This window comes from Capricornis sumatraensis, chromosome X (assembly GCF_032405125.1).
Source record: "Capricornis sumatraensis isolate serow.1 chromosome X, serow.2, whole genome shotgun sequence".
NCBI classification, from domain to species: Eukaryota; Metazoa; Chordata; class Mammalia; order Artiodactyla; family Bovidae; genus Capricornis; species Capricornis sumatraensis.
Window position 1 is genome coordinate 26,308,260 of NC_091092.1, and position 22,640 is coordinate 26,330,899.

At 45.1% G+C, this 22,640-nt stretch overlaps 1 protein-coding gene across 1 annotated transcript in view; it reads left to right on the forward strand.

Moving 5' to 3' along the window:
- LOC138071585 (dedicator of cytokinesis protein 11-like) overlaps positions 1–22,640 on the forward strand; it is a 153,320-nt gene that overhangs the window by 84,256 nt on the left and 46,424 nt on the right. Inside the window, exons 9-10 of the mRNA XM_068963100.1 lie at positions 20,434–20,448; positions 22,414–22,445. Of these exons, the coding sequence (XP_068819201.1) occupies positions 20,434–20,448; positions 22,414–22,445 (47 nt within the window). The remainder of the gene's footprint in view (positions 1–20,433; positions 20,449–22,413; positions 22,446–22,640) is intronic.

Genomic DNA, 22,640 nt, shown 5'->3' on the forward strand with positions numbered 1-22,640 from the left:
CTGCCGCGGCCAGCACAAGCAAGAGTCACACCTGCAAAGGGAGAGAACGGAGCGTCCCCGCGTGGAAAAATAAGAGAGACAAAAGATGGGGTTGAGAGGATCAGACCCACTATGTCTGATGCCTTCCTTTATTAGGCCACGGTATTTATAGGGTAAAGTACGTGACTTAAGACATGTACAAGGTTATTCTTTAATCTCAAAATACAATCACCAGACCCCTACCATTGTGTACAGAATTCAATAAGATAATCTATCTTTTATGATACGTGTATAAGATAATCTATCTTCTAGGACATGTTGCAGGATCAAGACATCCTGGAGCAAGACGACCTGGAGCCTTAAGGGCTACAAGAATTCTTGAGGGTGGCGGGACAGGGAGCTTAGGACAATGCCTAAGGCTCTGCATACCTGCGGAGCAGCTCCCAGGACTTAACCCTTCACGGGCCGTCCCCCGCACACTCCAGTGTTCTTGCCTGGAGAATCCCAGGGACGGGGGAGCCTGGTGGGCCGCCGTCTATGGAGTCGCACAGAGTCAGACACGACTGAAGCGACTTAGCATTAGCAGCAGTAGCATTTGGATGTTACTCAATAAACAGAAGGAAACCAGTCAAGGTTTGTGAATGGAGAGATTACTTGACTAAACGTTACTTTTATGAATGTAATCTTTTATATGGCTGCCAGAAGCTTTTGAGTCCAAGAGAGATGGATATATGGAAACCAGTTAGATAGTTATTGTAGTAATCTAATTATGAGTCCATAAGCCCATAGATGTGAACAAGAATGGAGAAGAAAGGACAAGTGCAAGAGATACTATGTGGAAAGACTGGACATGATTCATTGATGGCCAAGGAGAGAAAAGGAAAAAGTAAAGAGAATTTTGTGTCCTGTGGCCACAGGCCTCCAGGTCATGGCACAATTTCCCTAGGATTTTTTCACCAGCTTCCAAACTGAGGGCAGAAATGTATATAGAGAGAACAAGGTGGGTTAGACTAGAGAAAGCCAGCTAAGTAGGCCTTGAAACACTGTATGTTAGCTATTACTGTTTATAAAGTTTAAAGATTTCATGGCTGGTGCACTGGGATGACCCAGATGGATGGGATGGGCAGGGAGGTGGGAAGAGGGTTCAGGGTGGGGAACACATTGTAAACCCATGGCTGATTCATATCAATGTATGGCAAAAACCACTACAATATTGTAAAGTAAGTAACCTCCAACTAAAATAAATAAATTAAAAAAAAATAAAGATTTCGTGAATTGATTTGGCCTCTACAGATGAATTCATATCAAAGAATACATTTCTGCTATACTGATTATTTTTGCAATTAAGCTTGACTCCAGGTTTCCCTGGAAACTACTGTTTGGATAGTCTTTGAACAGCTTGTAAAATGTGAATAAAGTCACCATTAGTAGTATTAGTTTATCACGACAATGAGAACCCATAGAGAAAGTAAGCAATTCCATGCAGATTTTCTGAGTAACCAATGCACCAATGGCATCAAGTCTATAGCTGCTTTGTTATTGTTACCATATTTATATGAATTGATTGCATATATAAATACTGTACCTTTTAATGGAAATTTCTAGGGAAATCTACTAGACCATTCAGGTATGATCTAAATCAAATCCCTTACAATTATACAGTGGAAGTGCCAGACAGATTCAAGGGATTAGATCTGATAGAGTGCCTGAAGAACTACGGACAGAGGTTTGTGACATTGTACAGGAGGCAGTGGGCAAGACCATCCCCAAGAAAAAGAAATGCAAAAAGGCAAAATGGTCCTCTGAGGAGGCCTCAGAAATAGCTGAGAAAAGAAGAGACGCTGACAGCAAAGGAGAAGCAGAAGATACTAAGGAGAGGTGGCAGAAATATACAGAAGAACTATACAAAAAAGATCTTCATGACCCAGATAACCATGGTGGTGCGATAACTCACCTACAGCAAGACATCTTGGAGTGCAAAGTCAAGTGGGCTTTAGGAAGCATCACTAAGACAAAGCTAGTGGAGGTGATGGAATTCCAGTTGAGCTATTTCAAGTCCTAAAAGAGGATGCTATGAAAGCACTTCACTCTATATGCCAGCAAATTTGGAAAACTCAGCAGTGGCCACAGGACTGGAAAAGGTCAGTTTTCATTCCAATCCCAAAGACAGGCAATGCCAAAGAAAGTTCAAAGTACCGCACAATTGCACTCCTCTCACATGCTAGCAAAGTAATGAGCAAAATTCTCCAATCCAGGCCTCAACAGCATGTGAACTGTGAACTTCCAGATGTTCATGCTGGATTTAGAAAAGGCAGAGGAACCAGAGATCAAACTGCCAACATCCATTGGATCATAGAAAAAGCAAGAGAATTCCAGGAAAACATACTTCTTTTTATTGATTATGTCAAAGCCTTTGTGTGGATCACAACAAGCTGTGGAAAATTCTTCAAGGGATGGGAATACCAGACCACCTGAATTGCCTCCTGGGAAATCTTTATGCAGGTCAAGAAGCAACAGTTTGAACTGGACATGGAACAACATACTGGTTCCAAATCGGGAAAGGAGTACGTGAAGGCTATATTGTCACCCTGCTTATTTAACTTATATGTAGAGTACATCATGTGAAACGCCAGACTGGATAGAGCACAATCTGGAATCAAGGTTGCTGGGGAATTATCAATAACCTCAGATATGCAGATGTACCACCTTTTATGGCAGAAATCAAAGAAGAACTAAAGAGCCTCTTGATGAAAGTGAAAGAGGAGACTGAAAATGTTTGCTTAAAAATCAACATTCAGAAAACTAAGATCATGGCATGTGGTCCCATCACTTCATGGCAAATAGATGGGGAAACAATGGAAACTGTGACAGAGTTTATTTTCTTGGGTTCCAAAATCACTGCAGATGGTGACTGCAGCCATGAAATTAAAAGATGCTTGCTCCTTGAAAGAAAAGCTATGACCAACCTAGACAGCATATTCAAAAGCAGAGACATTACTTTGCCATCAAAGGTCTATTTAGTCAAATCTGTGGTTTTTCCAGTAGTCGTATATGGATGTGAGAGTTGAACTATAAAGAAAGCTGAGCACCGAAGAATTGATGTTTTTGAACCGTGGTGTTAGAGAAGACTATTGAGAGTCCCTTGGACTGCAAGGAGATCCAACCAGTCCATCCTACAGGAAATGAATATTCATTGGAAAGACTGATTCTGAAGCTGAAACTCCAATAATTTGGCCATCTGATGCGAAGAACTGACTCATTGGAAAAGACCCTGATGCTGAGAAAGACTGAGGGCAGGAGGAGAAGGAGATGACAGAGGGTGACATGGTTGGATGGATCACTGATCTGCTATGGACATGAGTTTGAGCACACTCCGGGAGTTGGTGATGGACAGGGAAGCCTGGCGGGCTGCAATCCATGGGGTCGCAAAGCATTGAACACAAACTGAGTGACTGAACTGAACTGAAACATCTTTTTAAAAATGAAACAAAAAACAGCAGTAGTAGCAACAGCCTTGGAACCATGACCAACATATCCTCGAACTAGAGATGACTCACTGGATAACAAACTAAATAGGTCAGCATCATAAAGACCTAAGCCTGTGATTATAAATACTAGTTTATCTGTAATGCAGAACCCGAGCAATGTATTGAAATCTTAGGAATTTCCTAACTCTTGAAAATCTTAATAATGAGATACATATTTCAGGCTTCTCATACACACAATGGTGGGCCACCTTCAGTCTTCTACTAACAGTACACTACTTCAGCTATCAAAACACAGGGAGAGGAGTAGAATAAAAGACGATTAGGGGTGGGGATGGGTCTGTACCACAGGCCTATTCCCCTGTCCTGGGAAGTGGCCAGTAAGAGTGCTCTGTTCATCTTGTTCCAGTGACAATGCTTTCTTTCTAGTCCCTAGCCACATAATGGTTCCTCTAAGAAAAGTGTATATGTACATTTATCCAAGTCTGGATTGACGTTGCAACTAAATTCTTCAAAGATTGTGCCTCTGTGTATGGCATCTTAAGACTTTTTCCAACATACTTTCTTGTCTTCTCTTTTCCTCTTTGTTAAGCTGTAATTTGTACACCATACTACTCACCCCTTTAAAATGCACAATTCAGTGTGTTTTAGTATATTCACAGTTGTGTGACCATCACCACAATTCATTTTAGAATATTTTCATCACTTCCAAAGACAATCCCATACTCATAAGCAGTGACTCTCTGTTGCCCACCAACCAGCCCTCAGCCCCTGACAATCAGTAATCAACTTTCTGTATCTATAGATTAGTATTTTAGACATTTCATGCCAGGGTCCAGCCCCAGCATGATCCAGGGGTACCCTCAGGATGGAAGGCGTTGGCGAGGGGGGAGGGGAGAGAAGAAAGAATAGAGGCTAATATTCCTTGGTTTACACAGAAAGCCAATTAAGCCCCAGACAAGAGACTTGTTCTGTTCACGGAGGCCGCAGGCACCCTCTCCCCAGAATGAAGACGCAGAGTGCCTTCTAGCCGGAATGAAGATGCAGAGCGCCTTCTGGATCGGTCTTAGAAGCCCAGGCAGGAAAGTGAACACAGAGAGCCTCTGTGCTCCAAGGGATCAGCCTGAAAAAGAGAGGGAGGGAGAGGGAGAAAGGGAGAAAGAGAGAGAAAGAAAGAATGACTGACACGGGGAGACCAAGCTTCAGTAAGCGAGGCCTGTAACTTTATTTTCAAAAGGAACTTTTATACCTTGACTTGTACATAGAGGGAAATGAAAGATGCAAAGTCATGCAGAGTCAGCCCAAACATTACATCTGTTTTGTCTTTATGGAAACCAGGATTTTTTTCTGCATACCTTTCCCATAAACAATGTTGTGTACAGTATCTTCTGGCCTTGGAGGCCTGTGGACATTTTATGACCCTCTTTTGATAAAGGCTGCTCAACCAGAAAACTTATTTTCCCTTGAAATGTTTTTTCTTTATATTTCTAATCTGTGTCAGCCTCAGAAAGTATGAAACAGAGTTACATTCTCACGGAGCAAAGGTGCAGTGAGTTACAACAAAGAAAGAACCAATTAGCTCAAAGGTCTGATGTGGTTAATTCCAAGGCTATTCCTTGTTTTTCTTATATTCCAACTACATTAACTATTGCACTCCCAGGTGCACAGTGGATAAAAGATATGGGAACTCGGCAGCAAGCATTGGCTCAGCAATGAAATCCTACACCAGGACTACTCTAATAGTTTTTAACTCTTCCACAGGCTCTATATTTTTAGAATGTTTTAGGCTTCCCGTGCCTCTCACAGTTGGGAGGCTGTGCATAATCACATGCATAGCTGCAAGAGTCTGGATATATCTGTCAGACAAGCTAGAAAGCCATCAGAGTGGTTTGGTTTAAAATACTCCTTTCATGTCCAGGAGACTTATTAGCTAGAGCCATAAGTTGATTGTCTCCAGAAAAAAGGTGGTCGGGGATAGCCCCCTGTTAATGTCAGAAGAGTTGATGAAAGGCATAAAATAGTAAGACAGACAGATTCTGGTTTTGGGGTAGATGCTCTAGCAGGTCCAGGTGGTCCCACGAGTCCTGATCCACCTTGCTCGTCAGGTCTCTTCCACATGACCTTGTCATGGGTGGGATCTCCTGTGCTGGCTCCCCGCAATTTCATATAAATGGAATCACATACTGTGTGACCTTTTGTGACTAGCTTCTTTCATTTAGCATGTTTTCAAGGTCCATCCATGTTCTAACTTGTATCAGAATTTCACTCCTTCTTATGACTGGATAATAACTCCTTTTGTATGAATATGTCATATTTTGTCTGTTCATCAGTTAATGAACATTTGGGTTATTTTTGTTTTCTGGCCATTGTTGATAATGTTGCTATGAACACTTGCGTACAAGTTTTTCTATGGATATGTTTTCATTTGTCTTGGGCATATACCTAGGAGTTGAATGACTGGGTCATATGGTAATGATGTTTAACCTTTTGAAGAACTGCCAGACTGTTTTCCACAGTAATTGCACTATGAAGAGGAGAGTGAAAAAGTTGGCTTAAAGCTCAGCATTCAGAAAACTAAGATCATGGCATCCGGTCCCATCACTTCATGGAAAGTAGACGGGGAAACTGTGGAAACAGTGGCTGACTTTATTTTTTTGGGCTCCAAAATCACTGCAGATGGTGACTGCAGCCATGAATGTAAAAGACGCTTGCTCCTTGGAAGGGAAGTTATGACCAACCTAGGCAGGATATTCAAAAGCAGGGACATCACTTTGCCAACAAAGGTCTGTCTACTCAAGGCTATGGTTTTTCCAGTAGTCATGTATGGATGTGAGAGTTGGACTCTAAAGAAAGCTGAGCATTGAAGAATTGATGCTTTGGAACTGTGGTGTTGGAGAAGACTCTTGAGAGTCCCTTGGACAGCAAGGAGATCCAACCAGTCCATCCTAAAGGAAATCAGTCCTGGGTGTTCACTGGAGGGACTGATGTTGAAGCTGAAATTTCAATACTTTGGCCCCCTGAATCAAAGAGCTGGCTCATTGGAAAAGACTCTGATGCTGGGAAAGATTGAGGGCAGGAGGAGAAGGGGACGACAGAGGATAAGATGGTTGGATGGCATCACTGACTCAATGGACATGGGTTTGGGGGGACTCTGGGAGTTGATGATGGACAGGGAGGCCTGGCTTGCTGCGGTTCATGGTGTCACAAAAGAGTCGGACACGACTGAGCGGCTGAACTGAACTGAACAGTCCCAGCAGCACTAAATAAGCGTTCCAATTTCCCCATATTCTCAACAACACTTGTTATTTCTGCCTCTTTGATTATACCTTCCTAGTAGGTGTGAAGTGGTATCTCATTGGGGTTTTTGTTTGCATTTCTCAAAAGGTTAATGAAGTTGAGCATTGTTTTATGTGTTTGTTGACCATTCTTATCCGTTCTTTGGAAATACGTCTATTCAGATTCTTTACCCATTTTTAAACACTGGTTTGTCTTTTGATCGTTGAGTTAAAAAGTTCTTTATATGTTCTAGGTGCAAGTTTCTTATCAGCTACATGATTTCCATACATTTCTGTGGTTAACTGTTTACTTTTGTAATGGTGTTCATTGAAACAAAAGTTTATAATTTTGTTGCAGTCTAATTTCTCTATGTTTTCTTGTCATTTGTGCTTTGATGCTATACCTAAGAAGACATTGCCTAATCCAAGGCCATGGAGATTTATACCTAATTTTCTTTGAGTTTAAATTAATTTTGTATTTGACTACCTACCCATACTTTATTTACAAATTGCAAGTCTTATGGTACATAAAAGTTGATCTCAGCTTTGTTCACACTGAAGAGAGTTGTTTCCTATGCTCAGTTGCTGCTGCTGCCACTGATTTGTTTTCTTTCAGGATCAAGATGGGCACTTTCATATATAATCTTATTTTTAATTCCTTCTCTTGCAAGTCTTTCCTGGATTCTTAGCTTTGCATAATTATACCTACAATGGAACCAGCATCCTATGCAGATGTACCACCCTTTATGGCAGAAATCAAAGAAGAACTAAAGAGCCTCTTGATGAAAGTGAAAGAGGAGACTGAAAAAGCTGGCCTAAAAGTCAACATTCAGAAGACTAAGATCATGGCATCTGGTCCCATCACTTCATGGCAAATAGATGCAGAAACAGCACCCGAAAACTTTCTACTCTTCCACTTTTTTACTAAGAAGGTAAGCCCCTTAAAGGTAGAGTCTCTTCTGATTTTTTGTCTCTGTTTCCCTGAAACATAAAAGCACCTGCCAAAGAATAAGCACTTGAGCAGTCTCAAGAAAGCCAGTTTAGATAAGCAGATCCTTCTAGAGCTTTTAGTATGGGCAAGGCAGTGTGAAAAATCCCCCAGCCCACAAAGAGCTTGTGGTTGAGGAAGATAAGACATAGTCACATAAGGAGATAAGAGAAGGTCTGATAATAGCAAATCAGTGGTCATGACAAGTGCTTGAACAGGCAGAGCTTTTTTAGATGTAGAACAAAACAGGCTTCATGAGAGACGACAGCCTTGAGGGATGGGTAACCAGCATGTGTGTGTTAAGGAAGGACCTTAGGCAGGGTAGTTAAAAACTTCATTGTAACTATTAAATGAACACTGACCCTTAGAACCGATCACTATAATAAGACCCGTGCAAAGGACAAATAATAATAGATAAATAATAAATAATAAAAATAAATGATATGTTACCTGCATATAAAAGCAGGTAACATTATCTTATTCTTCTGACCTCCTTATCCTTTTGCCTTAGACTCAAACTCAGGAAAGCAGCTTTTTTTTTTTTCTGTCAGTACATTTGCACTCTAGTTGCTTGGTCCCCATGTTAGAAAAATTTTGAAGCCAACCTCGGTCAAATTCTGACCAACAAGTCTTGTTCTTTGTGTATTGCAGCATTTTGTATTCTTTGTGTATTGCAGCATTTTGTAAGAATCACTGATTCTGTAGATCACCTAGGGCTGAGAGTCTTACAGGCTCTGGACTCCTCATCTGGCATGCTGAGTGTGTGCCTCTAATAGGAAACCAAGGAAAGCTATCATATGAACTGTTGAGGGCTGTAATCTGGGAATTGTCGACCATCTGTCACAATTTTTTGATCTTCCATTGTAAGCCAGCTATACAGACGATCAAGGCTGTATTCAGCGGGTAGATACACAGGTGTGTGCTAAGTCACTTCAGTGGTGTCCAACTCTGCGACCCCATGAACTGTAGCCTGCTAGGCTCCTGTGTCCATGGGATTCTCCAGGCAAGAAGACTGGAGTGGATTGCCATCCCTTCCTCCAGGGGATCTTCCCACCCCAGGGATCCAACCCAAGACTCTTGTGTCTCCTGCATTGCAGGCAGATTCTTTACCTACTGAGCCACCTGGGATATACAGGTAAGAGATTATAATTATAATCTAGTAGCTGTTCCAAGGGTGGCCTTTCTCTGTCATTAACTGGACTGGGTCTTCTCGATTCTGTGTCCGTTTGAGAGCTGTAAGTAATAGTGGCTAGCACTGTTATATTTGGATGTTTGATACTGAGAAGCAAAAGCAGAGCTAATATAGACGTGGAGTTCTGTTCAGTGCAAAGCTGACCAGGTCCTATAGTGCTCCTGCACTGAATTATTTCATAATTCTTCCTTGCCATAGTCAAGATCTGCGATGCTTCCAGAGGCACTGTATCATGGAGATAGTACTAGATCTTCCCTCCATAGCTGAAACTAAATCTAAATAGACAAACACACAAAATGAAAGAGGTTGAGTGAAGGGAAAGGGCTGATCTGACAGAATTATCCCTACCAGCACAAGTACAGTGAAAGTGGAAGGCTTCTGGGAGGAAACTAGGCTGCACTTGTTCCACCGGAACCCCAAGTAGGTACAGGGTCAGCTGAATACAATTCAGGTCACATGCAAGAGAAATTATGTTCAAAGAGGTAATCTGGGGTATTTACACAGAATGTTTTGGTTTTGAAAATAAGGTAATCTCACCACCACCACCACCACCACATCCTCCTTTGTTATGGAAAGTGAAAGTCACTCAGTCATGTCTGACTCTTTGCGACCCGATGGACTGTAGCGCGCCAGGCTCCTCTGTCCATAGGATTTTCAAGGCAAGAAGACTGGAGTGGGTTGCCATGCCCTCCTCCAGGGGACATTCCCTACCCAGGGATCGAATCGGGCTCTCCTGCATTGCAAGCAGATTCTTTACCTATCTGAGCCACCACGGAAGCCACCGACAAAACATACAAAGCTGCCGGCTGATAGCAATCAACGCTGCCATACTGGCACATGCTGACTGCATATGAACACTGCCCTGTGTCTGGCTTCCTGAACAGTAGCCAGTTATTGATCTTTGTAGCTTCCACACACATCTGAGCATCGACCACCCATCCCTTGTGCCCCCAAACTCTTGGGCCTCTCTGCTTACCTCCTCTGGCTTCCTTCCACTATCAGAATTACACAGAAGTGGTTTTCGGTTTGTGATTGAACTGATAGGAGTTACTCCCTCAGGATTCCTCTCTAGAGAGTCTCTAACCCATAGCCTCCTTCAGTTGAATTTACTGTATGTTTCTCATTTGGATTTTTTCTGTCAATATTCACAGATCACGAGGTCTCTTAAAAAAGATGAAAAAGTTTTCAGTTTCCGTCCCAATTTCCTACACATTTCTCTGCAGCTATAGAAATCCTGTAGGGGAAAATTTGCCCAACCAATCTTGTTTAATGACATTTCGTCCTCACTTTGGGTGATGGGACCTGGAGTGAGGTTTGCAGTCTCTGTGTCTAGCAGGCGAGTGCCGGCCCCTCCCTCCCAGGGCCTCCTGGGTCCTGTCCTCCTCTGCTCAGTCTCTTCTTCTCGCCAAGAGCTCCCCACCCCCCTGTGCTGTGTGCTCTCCTCACACTAGCTGCTCAGTGCTCACTGTCTGGATGAACCAGTTCCTGCACCGTGACCCATAACTCCAGCTCATCTCACTGAAGGGCATTTCAGCAAGTTTCTGCAGCCACTGCAACTTGGGGGAAACTGACATTTAGTTAGTCAGGATCTGAGAAGCCTGCACTAGGGAAATGTCTTGAGATGGAACTGGCTGTAGTTTCTCTCTCTTTACCCCAAATCTGAAATTTATCTCGCAGATGGATACCTCTCTACCCTCAGGCTCCCTCCTGGCCAGGTATTCTGCAGCACGGATTTCTTCCTTTGCATGGCTCTCAGCAAATCAGTCCCCGGCCCTGCTCTGCTTCCTCCCCCTGATCCGATGTTGGGACATCCCTAGGAAGTCAGCTACCTCATCATCCCACCCCCTCTTCCAGGAGGGAGCAGAGTGGGGTGGGTATCTTGCACTTCCTCTTTCCAGGAGCCCAGCAAGCCACCACATCTTTGTAATTGTGACAAGGTACACACATGCACCTCCAATGATTCAGGACTTTATTTTTATGTCTTTCAGTAGATAGTCTTCTCCAGCTAATGCTTTTTTCCTTCAGGGCTAATATCTTAGACGTCTTGGGTCTTCTTAGAGGAATTAAACTGCTTTATAGTTGGCAGCAGTGATAGAACTGAAATTGTTTGTCCAAGTGAACAAGTTGGAGGGTCACTAGTAGTGAGAAAGGCTTCACCAGGAAGTGGAAAGGACAGCTACAGGGATGGTGAGGCAGACCTTGAGCATCCTCAGATTCCAAACATAGCCTGCCTGTAGACCAACTGCCAGGTTAGAAATAAGGGTGAGGCTGCCCGCTCCTGCTTGTGGTATGCAGGTATGAGTGTATAGACCCTGAGCTTCCCCACCATCACCTGCTGGCCGACCTCACACATGCTCACTTCTTTGGGTATTCCTTTGTTGTCTGGTCCCTTACATCTTAGAACTGTGGTTCTTAATTGGGATTGATCATTGGGCAGGATCAATGCCAAGACATCTGGCAATGACTGGAGACATTTTGGGAAGTGGGCTAGAGACCTGGGGTGCTGCGCAACACCCTACTGTGCCCAGGCAGCCACCCACAACAAACATGTACCTGGCCTCTAAGGTCAGGAGTGCAGAGTACCCCTACCACGTGCCTCACTGAACTCCCTGAAAGCTGCTCCACAAGCTGGTTTGTCCTCAAGGACCCTTTTGCTGGTCATCCCATCAGTAAATTCACTGGGAGATCTCTTTCCTACTAGGGACTTTTTTACCCTCAGCCACAACTGTTACCCTCTTGTGTCCTTGCATACTGGGTTTCCCAGGATGGTAGTGGTAAAGAACCTGCCTGCCAATGTAGGATACGTAAGAGTCGCGGCTTCCATTCCTGGGCCGGGAAGATTCCTTGGAGGAGGGCAAGGAATCCATGGCAACCCACTCCAGTTTCCTTGCCTGTACAATCCTGTGGACAGAGGAGCCTGGCAGGCTACAGTCCATAGGTTCACAAAGAGTTAGACACAACTGAAGCAACTTAGCAGGTGCACACACACGTACCTGCATACCACAAGTGGGAGTGGGCCTCCTGACCCTCATTTCTAATCTGGCACTTGGTCTACAGGTGAGCTTTGCATACACGAGCTCACTTTATACTCACTGCAACTTTGTGAGGCAATTACTAATATCACCCACCTCCTTATGACTGGGGAAGCTGAGGCACAGTGAAGCTAGATAAGTTGTTTGAGATCACACCATCAATAAGTAGTCAGCTAGAATCTGAACCCAGGGAATCTAGTGTAGAAATTCACACTCTGAACCACCACATGGAGATGAATCAGGGAAAAAAGAGGACAGAGGCAGGAGAATAAAATGATGAGGAAGCAAGGAAGGAGGAGGAAAGCTTCAGTTCCCTGACATCGGAAGGCAATTGCTAGACGGTACCCAGCCTCTTTTTCCAGGCCCTTGGATCACCCACTTCTGTCTCTGTTACCAAAGCTTCCTAAGTACGTCGGACTTAGGCAACAGTTCAAATCAATGAAATAAGTGGTGTCCAGAGGAATCGACATTTTTTTTCATTAAAAATTTTTTTATTGGAGTACAGTTGCTTTATAATGCTTTGTCAATTTCTGGTGTACAGCAAAGTGGATCAGCTATATGTATACATATATCCCTTCTCTTTTGGATTTCCTTCCCATTTAGGTCATCACAGAGCATTGAGTAGAGTTCCCTGTTGCTATACAGTAGGTTCTCATTAGTTATACATATACATATACATAGTAGTCTATACGTGTCAATCCTAATGTTCGAAATTTATCCCTCCCTAACACCAGTTTCCCCCTAGTAACCAGAAATCTGTTTTCTACACCTATGACTCTATTTCTTTTTTTTTACCCTTTTAAAAATATAAATTTATTTATTTTAATCAGAGGCTAATTACTTTACAATATTGTATTGGTTTTGCCATACATCATCATGAATCTGCCACGGGTATACACGTGTTTCCCATCCTGAACCTACCTCCCTCCCCTTACCATCCCTTTGGGTCTTCCCAGTGCACCAGCCTTAAGCACCCTGTATCATGCATCGAACCTGGACTGGTGATTCATTTCACATATGATATTATACATGTTTCAATGCCATTCTCCCAAATCATCCCACCCTTTCCCTGTCCCACAGAGTCCAACAGACTGTTCTATACATCTGTGTCTCTTTTGCTATGTGACTCTATTTCTGTTTTGCAAATGAATTCATTTGTACCATTTTTTTTTAGATTTCACATATAAGCAGTATCATATGATGTTTGTCTTCCTTACTTCACTCAATATGACAATCTCTAAGTCCATTCATGTTCCTGCAAATGGCATTAATTTCTTCTTTTTTATGGCTGAGTAATGGCAACCCACTCCAGTATTCTTGCCTGGAGAATCCCATGGGCGGAGGAGCCTGGTGGGCTACAGTCCACGGGGTCGCAAAGAGTCGGACACGACTGGGTGACTTCACTTTCACTTTCACTAATATTCTAATGTTATTTTTATATAGTAAAAATGCAGTGGTTTTCCGAAGGAATCTGAATTCAGGAATAGAAAAATGCTACATTTTGGTTTGCTTTTCCCCTCTCTGCCAAAGTACAACCTAGGACAACAAACTCAAAAGATCCACCTATGTCCTCCCTCATCATGCAGCTGTAATTTCGACAAGTGTGTGCATGTGTGCTCACCAGGTATCACCAGTCGTCTCAGATACTTTGCGACCCCATGGACTGTAGCCCACCAGGCTCCTCTGTCCATGGGCTTCTCCAGGCAAGAATACTGGAATGGGGTGCCACGCCCTCCTCCAGGAATCAAACCTGAGTCTCTTGTGTCTCCTGCATTGCAGGTCAATTCTTTACCCACCAAGCCATCCGGGAAGCCCACTGTAAACAAGAACAGGCCTTAAAATCCTAGGAAGACTGGAGACTAAACCGAAGATCATTCCAATTCTCAAATCAATTCTCAAAAGCCATCTCACCTTCACCTGCACCTTGCCACATCTTTAGGGTTCTAAAAGAAATGTCAGCTTTATGGCTAAAGCAAACACTGGCCCTGAGAACAAACCTGGAACTCTCAGCTCCTTACCCAGAGTGGGAAGAAGACTATGGGGTTTCGCATGTTTACTTCGGTAGGTAGAACCGGAAGGGTGTCAAGATTCCCTGGCTTGGCGTCCAGCTGCAGCCTCTCTCCTAAGCTCTAGAATCTATACCCAGCTGCTTGCTGGGCTTCTCCCCTTGGAGACCCATGGGTACTTCAGGATCACCATGCCCCCACCTGACCTCCTGCTCTTCCCTGAACACCTGCTCTTCTTCCTGTGTTTCCCGTCTCAGTGATGACAATATCTCCCATCCAGTTACCCAGGCCAGGAACCCACGAGTCACCTAGGTCAGTGTACATTTTCCGTATAAAGCCAAATGGGAACTGTTTGGGGCTTGGCCAGCCATACGGCCTCTGTCGCAACTAGTCAGCCCTGCCGTTGCAGAATGAAAGCAGTCATTAGACAGCATGTAGCAAGTGGGTGGGGCTGTGTTCCAATCAATTTTCAATTAGGTGCACTAAAAAGTTTTCACATAATTTTCATAGGTTCCACAATGATAGGATCCTTTTGATTTGTTCCCAGCTATTGAAAAATGTAAAATCCATTCTTAGGTCGTGGGTCATACAGAAATAAATGGGCTGGATTTGGTTGGTCTAGAATCCTCACGGTCCTTCCTTCCCACGACTAACTGGGCAAGTCCTACAGGACTCACTTCCTGAACGCATCTTGGATCTGTCCCACTTCTTCTTCGATACGTACACCATGTGAGATCTTTGTCCATATTTACACCACTTGACCACGTGGCTTCCTGACATGGACAGTTAAACAAAATTGAAGACTGCAAAGAAAGATCCTCTATGACTATGGTAAGCAGAAGTACATGTCCCTCCCAGGTTACGTTCCTCACAGTGTGAAGGATATGCTAAAGAAGCATTTGCTTCTTCCTACAGCTGGCACTGCAGAAAAAAATCTGTTAATGACTGCCAGTGTTTCATGAGGTGGCCTGGGAGGAGAGGGGAAATGATGCTCTGTAATCTAGTGCATGTGAAACGGAATATGAAGCAGAGAATGGGAGAGAGCTCCTGAGTACAAGATGGCTCTGTCTAACCTCAGGGACTGCCTGGCCAAGGTCGGGCCCTTATCTCCAGGGATCTCCAGACTGAGACACTCAGATCTGGCTTGGTTAGGGGCCATGACATCTTCAGGTGGCTCAGTTCAGTTCACTTCAGTCGCTCAGTCGTGTCCGACTCTTTGCGACCCCATGAATCACAGCACGCCAGGCCTCCCTGTCCATCACCAACTCCCGGAGTTCCCTCAGACTCACGTCCATCGAGTCCGTGATGCCATCCAGCCATCTCATCCTCTGTCGTCCTCTTCTTCTCCTGCCCCCAATTCCTCCCAGCATCAGAGTCTTTTCCAATGAGTAAGTTCTTCGCATGAGGTGGCCAAAGTACTGGAGTTTCAGCTTTAGCATCATTTCTTCCAAAGAAATCCCAGAGCTGATCTTCAGAATGGACTGATTGGATCTCCTTGCAGTCCAAGGGACTCTCAAGAGTCTACTCCAGCACCACAGTTCAAAAGCATCAATTCTTCAGCGCTCAGCCTTCTTCACAGTCCAACTCTCACATCCATACATGACTACTGGAAGAAACCATAGCCTTGACTAGATGGACCTTAGTTGGCAAAGTAATGTCTCTGCTTTTGCATATGCTATCTAGGTTGCTCATAACTTTTCTTCCAAGGAGTAAGTGTCTTTTCATTTCATGGCTGCAGTCACCATCCGCAGTGATTTTGGAGCCCCCCAAAAATAAAGTCTGACACTGTTTCCACTGTTTCCCCATCTATTTCCCATGAAGTGATGGGACCAGATGCCATGATCTTCGTTTTCTGAATGTTGAGCTTTAAGCCAAATTTTTCACTCTTCCCTTTCACTTTCATCAAGAGGCTTCTTAGTTCCTCTTCACTTTCTGCTATAAGGGTGGTGTCATCCGCATATCTGAGGTTATTTCTATTTCTCCCGACACTCTTGATTCCAGCTTGTGCTTCTTCCAGTCCAGCGCTTCTCATGATGTACTCTGCATAGAAGTTAAATAAGCAGGGTGACAATATACAGCCTTGACGTACTCCTTTTCCTATTTGGACCAGTCTGTTGTTCCATGTCCAGTTCTAACTGTTGCTTCCTGACCTGCATACAGATTTCTCAAGAGGCAGGTCAGGTGGTCTGGTATTCCCATCTCTTTCAAAATTTTTCCACAGTTTATTGTGATTCACACAGAAAAGGCTTTGGCATAGTCAATAAAGCAGAAATAGATGTTTTCCTGGAACTCTCTCTAGAACTCAGGTAATCTGCCCAAGACAGCTGAGGCATTGCTTCTCAGTTTCTAGTCCTCTGTCCTGTCTACAGTTTCAGTGCTTCATTGTACAGCAGCAGCATTCTTCCCTGGAAAGCGGACCAGTGGCCAAACATCCCTGGAGTTCACCCCGTCTGTAGGATGACAGTCACCTTGTCCTGGTGGGAGCAAGAGACATTAGGCAAATCACTCTTTGATGTCATGCCTCCCTTGTAAAGAAAGGGGAAAGCCAATCCCATTTTGATTTTATTCATTTGCTGGAATTTAAGAAGTATTTTAGATTTTTTAAAATATTATTGAAATGTGATTGATTTCCAATGTTGTGTTAATTTCTGCTGTATAGTAAAGTGATTCAGTATACACACACACATATATTTTTTCATATTCTTTACCACACAGTTTATTATGGGATGCTGAAAATGGCTTTTTGTGCTATGCAGTAGGACCTTGTTATGTATTCATGGTATATATAATAGTTTGCATTTGCTAATCCCAAACTCCCAATGCTTCCCTCCCCCACCCCACTTCCTCATGGCAACTGGAAACCTGTAAGAAACATTTTTTATTTCTGATTGTTTCTTTTTTCTATGTTGCCAAGGATAGGATGATTAGAAGTAACTACATGTCTTTTAAAATGATCTTTTCCTAGGGAACCTTCTTACAGTGTTGGTGGGAATGCAAACTATTACAGCCACTATGGAGAACAGTGTGGAGATTCTTTAAAAACTGGAAACAGAACTGCCTTATGACCCAGCAATCCCACTGCTGGGCACACACACTGAGGAAACCAGAATTGAAAGAGACATGTGTACCCCAGTGTTCATCGCAGCACTGTTTATAATAGCCAGGACATGGAAGCAACCTAGATGTCCATCAGCAGATGAATGGATAAGAAAGCGGTGGTACATATACACAATGGAGTATTACTCAGCCATTAAAAAGGAAACTTTTGAATCAGTTCTAATGAGGTGGATGAAACTGGATCTGATTATACAGAGTGAAGTAAGCCAGAAAGAAAAATACCAATACAGTATACTAACGCATATATATGGAATTTAGAAAGATGATAATGATAACCCTGTATGCGAGACAGCAAAAGAGACACAGATGTATAGAACAGTCTTTTGGACTCTGTGGGGGAGGGCGAGGGTGGGATGATTTGGGAGAATGGCATTGAAACATGTAAAATATCATATATGAAATGAATCACCAGTCCAGGTTTGATGCATGATACAGGATGCTTGGTGCTGGTGCACTGGGATGACCCAGAAGGATGGTACGGGGTTGGGGGGGAGGAGGGAGGTGATTCAGGATGAGGAACACGTGTACACCCGTGGTGGATTCATGTTGATGTATGACATGTTGATGTATGACAAAACCAATACAATATTGTAAAGTAATTAGCCTCCAATTAAAATAAATAAATTTAACTTAAACAAATGGGATATTGTCAGCAGAAAGGAGAACAGAAGCGGAACCGCAAGATACAAGGGAACACTAAAGATGAAAGAGTACTCGGACTTCTAATAATAGTTCCCATTTAGGAGGGCTTACTCTGTGTTAGGCACTGGATAAGCATTTCATGTCACTTTGTTCATCTCATTCAATACTGACAACAAACCCTGTGGTATGCATATTTTACAAAAAAATAAAACATGCTCTTGCAATGAAGAGCCCCCCAGCCACACACACAACATTTAAAGAAATCGAAAGAGGAGGTGAGAAAAAGAAACAGAAAAAATGGGACGAACAAAAAGCACAAAACCAGATGGTAGAAATAAGTTGAAACATACTAGAGCTAACCTCTACAGTTAGAAGACAGTGATTGCCTATAGGATAGAAAACAAAGTGATTTGCACTCTATGCTGTTTCCAAGAGCACATCTCAAACATAGCAGAGACAGGCGAGTAAGGATGTGTGGAAAGGTACAAGGTACACACTACTAACCAAAAGAAAGCTTATGAAGTTACACTAATATTAGCCAAAACAGAACCTGAGGCCAATAACATTCACAGATTACTGAAACCTACTTCGTAGTGATTAATAACTCGGTTCTCTATGTGCTCAATCCATCAGTCATATCCAGTTGTTTGTGACCCTTTGGACTGTAGCTCACCAGGCTCCTCTGTCCATGGGATTCTCCAGACAAGAATACTGGAGTGAGGTGCCATGCCCTCCTCCAGGGGATCTTCCCACCCAGGGGTCGAACCCGTGTCTGCTGCATTGGCAGGCAGATTCTTTATCACTAAGCTATTGGGGAAGCCCTCGATGGTTCACTATGAAGCTATAACAGTTCTAGATTTGCATGCCTCTGATGAAATAGCTTCAAAAATACATCTTTGTAAAGCAAAAAGGAACACAATTGTAAGGAGAGCTTGATAGATCCACCATCAGAGTATCATAGTGGGAGATTGTAACATGTCTCAGTGACTGTGGGTTCATAAAGAACAGAAAAAACTCAGCAAGTGCATGGATTTGACCAACACAACCCACAAACTTGATATAATGCAAACACACAGAACACTGGCCTCCATAATTGGAGAATTGTTCCTCAAACACTCATGGAACATTTACAACTATCAGCTATGCACTGTGTCATGAAGCAAACCGAATCAAATCTGCAAGGCTTGGTACCATCCTGGGAAGTGAGGATGCAGAGGAGTTAAGTGCTGGCCTTGGCTTCTGTGACTTAGAAGTGGGGAGGCTGGGCCAGAGAGCCCAAGGCCACGGCCCAGCCCCAGGAATGCAACGCACAACGTGGTCTAGCTGCAGTCATGCTGCTTTAAGTAGCAGAGAGTCAGAAAGAGCAATCCAGGTAAGGAGCTGTGGGCGATATGGTGTCATTTCACTGGGGAACTAAATCAAGATAGGTGTTGCTGGTCCCCCACACTTGCCCAAGCCTGGTGCTTTCCACGTGAATAGTGAGACTTCCATTCCTTGCTTGCTGAAGCAAATGTCCAACAGCCTGATAAGCAAAGTGACCTCTAAGTTCAGTTCAGTTCAGTCGCTCTGACTCTTTGCGACCGATGGACTGCAGCATACCAGACTTCCCTGTCCATCACCAACTCCTGGAGCCTACCCAAACTCATGACCATTGAATCAGTGATGCCATATAACCATCTCTTCCTCTCTCGTCCCCTTCTCCTCCCACCTTCAATCATTCCCAGCATCAGGGTCTTTTCAAAAGAGTCAGTTCTTCGCATCAGGTGGCCAAAGCACTGGAGTTTCAGATGCAACATCAGTCCTTACAATGAATATTCAGGACTGATTTCCTTTAGGTTGGACTGGTTGGATCTCCTTGCAGTTCAAGGGACTCTCAAGAGTCTTCTCCAACACCACAGGTCAAAGGCATCAATTCTTAGGCACCCAGCTTTCTTTATAGTCCACTTCTCACACCCATACATGACTACTGGAAAAACTGAAGCTTTGACTAGAAGTACCTTTGTTGGCGAAGCAATGTCACTGCTTTTTAATATGCTGTCTAGCCCTGGACTAACAATGAGGCACAGCTGCTGCTGCTGCTAAGTCGCTTCAGTTGTGTCCAACTCTGTGCGACCCCATAGATGGCAGCCCACCAGGCTCCCCTGTCCCTGGGATTCTCCAGGCAAGAGTACTGGAGTGGGTTGCCACTGCCGTCTCCGATCAATGAGGCACAGAATCCCTGAGAAAAGGAGAGAAAAGCTGAGAGAAGAATAGCCGAGAAAAGAAGGGAAGCTAAAGGCAAAGGAGAAAAGGAAAGATTTGCCCATTTAAATGCAGACTTCCAAAGAATAGCAAGGGGTCTGATCCCTGGGTCAGGAAGATCCCCTGGAGAAGAAAATGGGAACCCTCTCCAGTATTCTTGCCTGGAAAATTCCATAGATAGAGGAGTCTGGCTGGATGGATACAGTCCAAGAGGTCACAGACTTGAATACAACTAAGCACCTAGCACACAATGACAAAATAATCCCCTCCCAATGGTTCCATGACCTTATCCCAGACAACTGTGCATATGTTTGTTACCTTCTATGGCAAAAGTGACTTTGCAGGTATGATTATATCAATGATTTTCAAAAACTAATTTTTATTGACATATAGGTGATTTACAATGTTGTTTTAGTTTCTACTGTACAGCAAAGTGAGTCAGTTACACATATACGTATATCCACCCTTTTTAAGAGTCTATTCCCATATAGGTCACTACAGAGTATTGAGTAGAGTTTCCTGTGCTATACAGTAGCCTTTTATTAATAGAAATTAATGATTTTGAGATAGGAAGATGATCATGGATTATCTGGTAGGTCCTATATATTTTTTCCCTTTTACACTAAAAACATTTTGTACACAAATTTTAAAAGATTACACTCCATTTACAGTTCTTACAAAATGTTGGCTATATTCCTTGTGTTGTAGAATACCTCCTTGCCACCTACCTAACACCCAGGAGTTTGTACCTGCCATTCCCCTACCCCAACCACTAGCTTCTCTATAGCTGCTGGGTCCAATCAAATCACAAGGATTCCTACAAATGAAAAAGGAAGGCAGGAGGGTCAGAGTCAGAGAAAGAGATGTGACAAGGGAAGCAGAGGTCTGAGTGGTGCAGGAACCAGTCAAGGCACGTAGCGGTCTCTAGAAGCTGGGAAAGGCAGGGAAATGGACTCACCCTCAAAACCTCCAGAAGGGAACACAGGTCTGCCTACAGCTTGATTTTAGTCCAGTGAGACTTCTGACCTACAGAATTCTAATATGAATAAAGTAAAATGGGTGGTTTAAAGCCACTAAATTTGTGATAATTTGTTACAGCAGCCACAGGAAAACTAAAGCGTTCTTCCTCCATCCTCATCATCCTTAATCCTCACAATCACCCAATTTCAACCTATTCAGTGTGTACATTTCCAGCTCACCTTCCATCTCCCAATATATATCTATGGAAGAGAAGTGTGTAGAAAGTTGGCTGTGAGTTTGGAAAAATCCAAGGACATAGTATGGTACTCTGTTGTCCTCAGAGGCTCTGTCCTGCCTGACTCTTGGCGACCCCATGAATTGTAGCCCGCCAGGCTTCTCTGTCCATGGGAGTGTCCAGGCAAGCATACAGGAGTGGGTTGCAGGCCCTCCTCCAGAGGATCTTCCCACCCAGGGATGGAACCTGGGCCTCCTGCATTCCAGAGGGATTCTTACCAACTGAGCCACCAGGGAAGCCCAGTATGGCACTGTCTCTCATATTGAAAATGTAGCTTTTTTCTTTCTTTCTATGATCAACTTAGCATTATGTATCACCAGCTTTCAAATATACCTTCCGTCGCGTTCACAAAGCAAGCTCCCACTAAGTGCCCTCTTTGGTCTTCCAAGTGCACCTTGTGAAGTCAGGCCTGGGATTTCTAACCCTGGAGTCAGAGTTTTAGGAAACAAGGGCTCAGAGGCCAGCGACTGCAAGCTGAGACTCCAGAAGGCCAGCTCAAGGCTCCTTCCTGGAGGCCGCCCGGCCCTGCTCGGGTGCTCGGCTGGGCATGTCCAGGGTTCCTCGCGGCTGCACACCGTTCGCACCGAGCCCGGTGGCGCCGGGGTCGGGGCCGCTCTGCCTGGGCGGCGATCGAACTGCCAGGGCGCGACAGAGGCTCGGCTGCCACGGGGTCAGGTGTCGCCCCTCGGAAGCCCCTGCTGGAGCCGCGGGCGCCCGGAACCTCCGCCGGCGCTGGCCCCGGGGTTACCTGCGGCCGGTGGGCGGGACGGCCCTTCCCGTCTGCGCCGGCCCCCACGCCAGCCTCCAGGGCGGCGGAGCCGGGAAGTGGGAGAGGGAGCGAAAGAGGCGGAGACTGCGGCGGCTGCAGCCCGGCCGGGCTCCGAGCGAGGGCTACATGGAGCGGCCGGCGCGGCTCTGCGGGCTGTGGGCGCTGCTGCTCTACGCCGGCCGCGGCGGCGTGGCTGCGCCCGCGGGTGAGTACGGTCCCGCGGCCGGGGCAGCGGGAATCGCGGCCGAGAGGCCCGCCGGGGCGCCTGGGGCCGAGGGCCGCGGCGGGAGTCGGGGTCGAGGGCCCTCTTCGGGACATCCCGCGGCCGCGGCGGCAGGCGCCTCCCGCGCCCGGCTCGAGTTTGGGGGACCCGGGGCGACCGGGCTTTCCGGGATCCCGAGCGGCCGGGGCGGCGGGGCGGCGGGGCCGGAGGACGACGACTTGTCGCCGCACTTCCCTTGGCCGTCGGGCAGCGCCGAGGAGCCTGGCGCCACGGCCTGGGGCCCGAAAGGAGTTCGCGGGGTCGGGGGCGGGAGTGTCGCCCGTGGCCCGGAGAGGGGATGAGGGGCCGGGAGCCCGCGGGGACGGCGACCAAGGTCCGGGAGTGCGGGTGACGCGCCGAGGCTCCTTGCGCGGCGGGTCCCGCGAGGTGGCGGCAG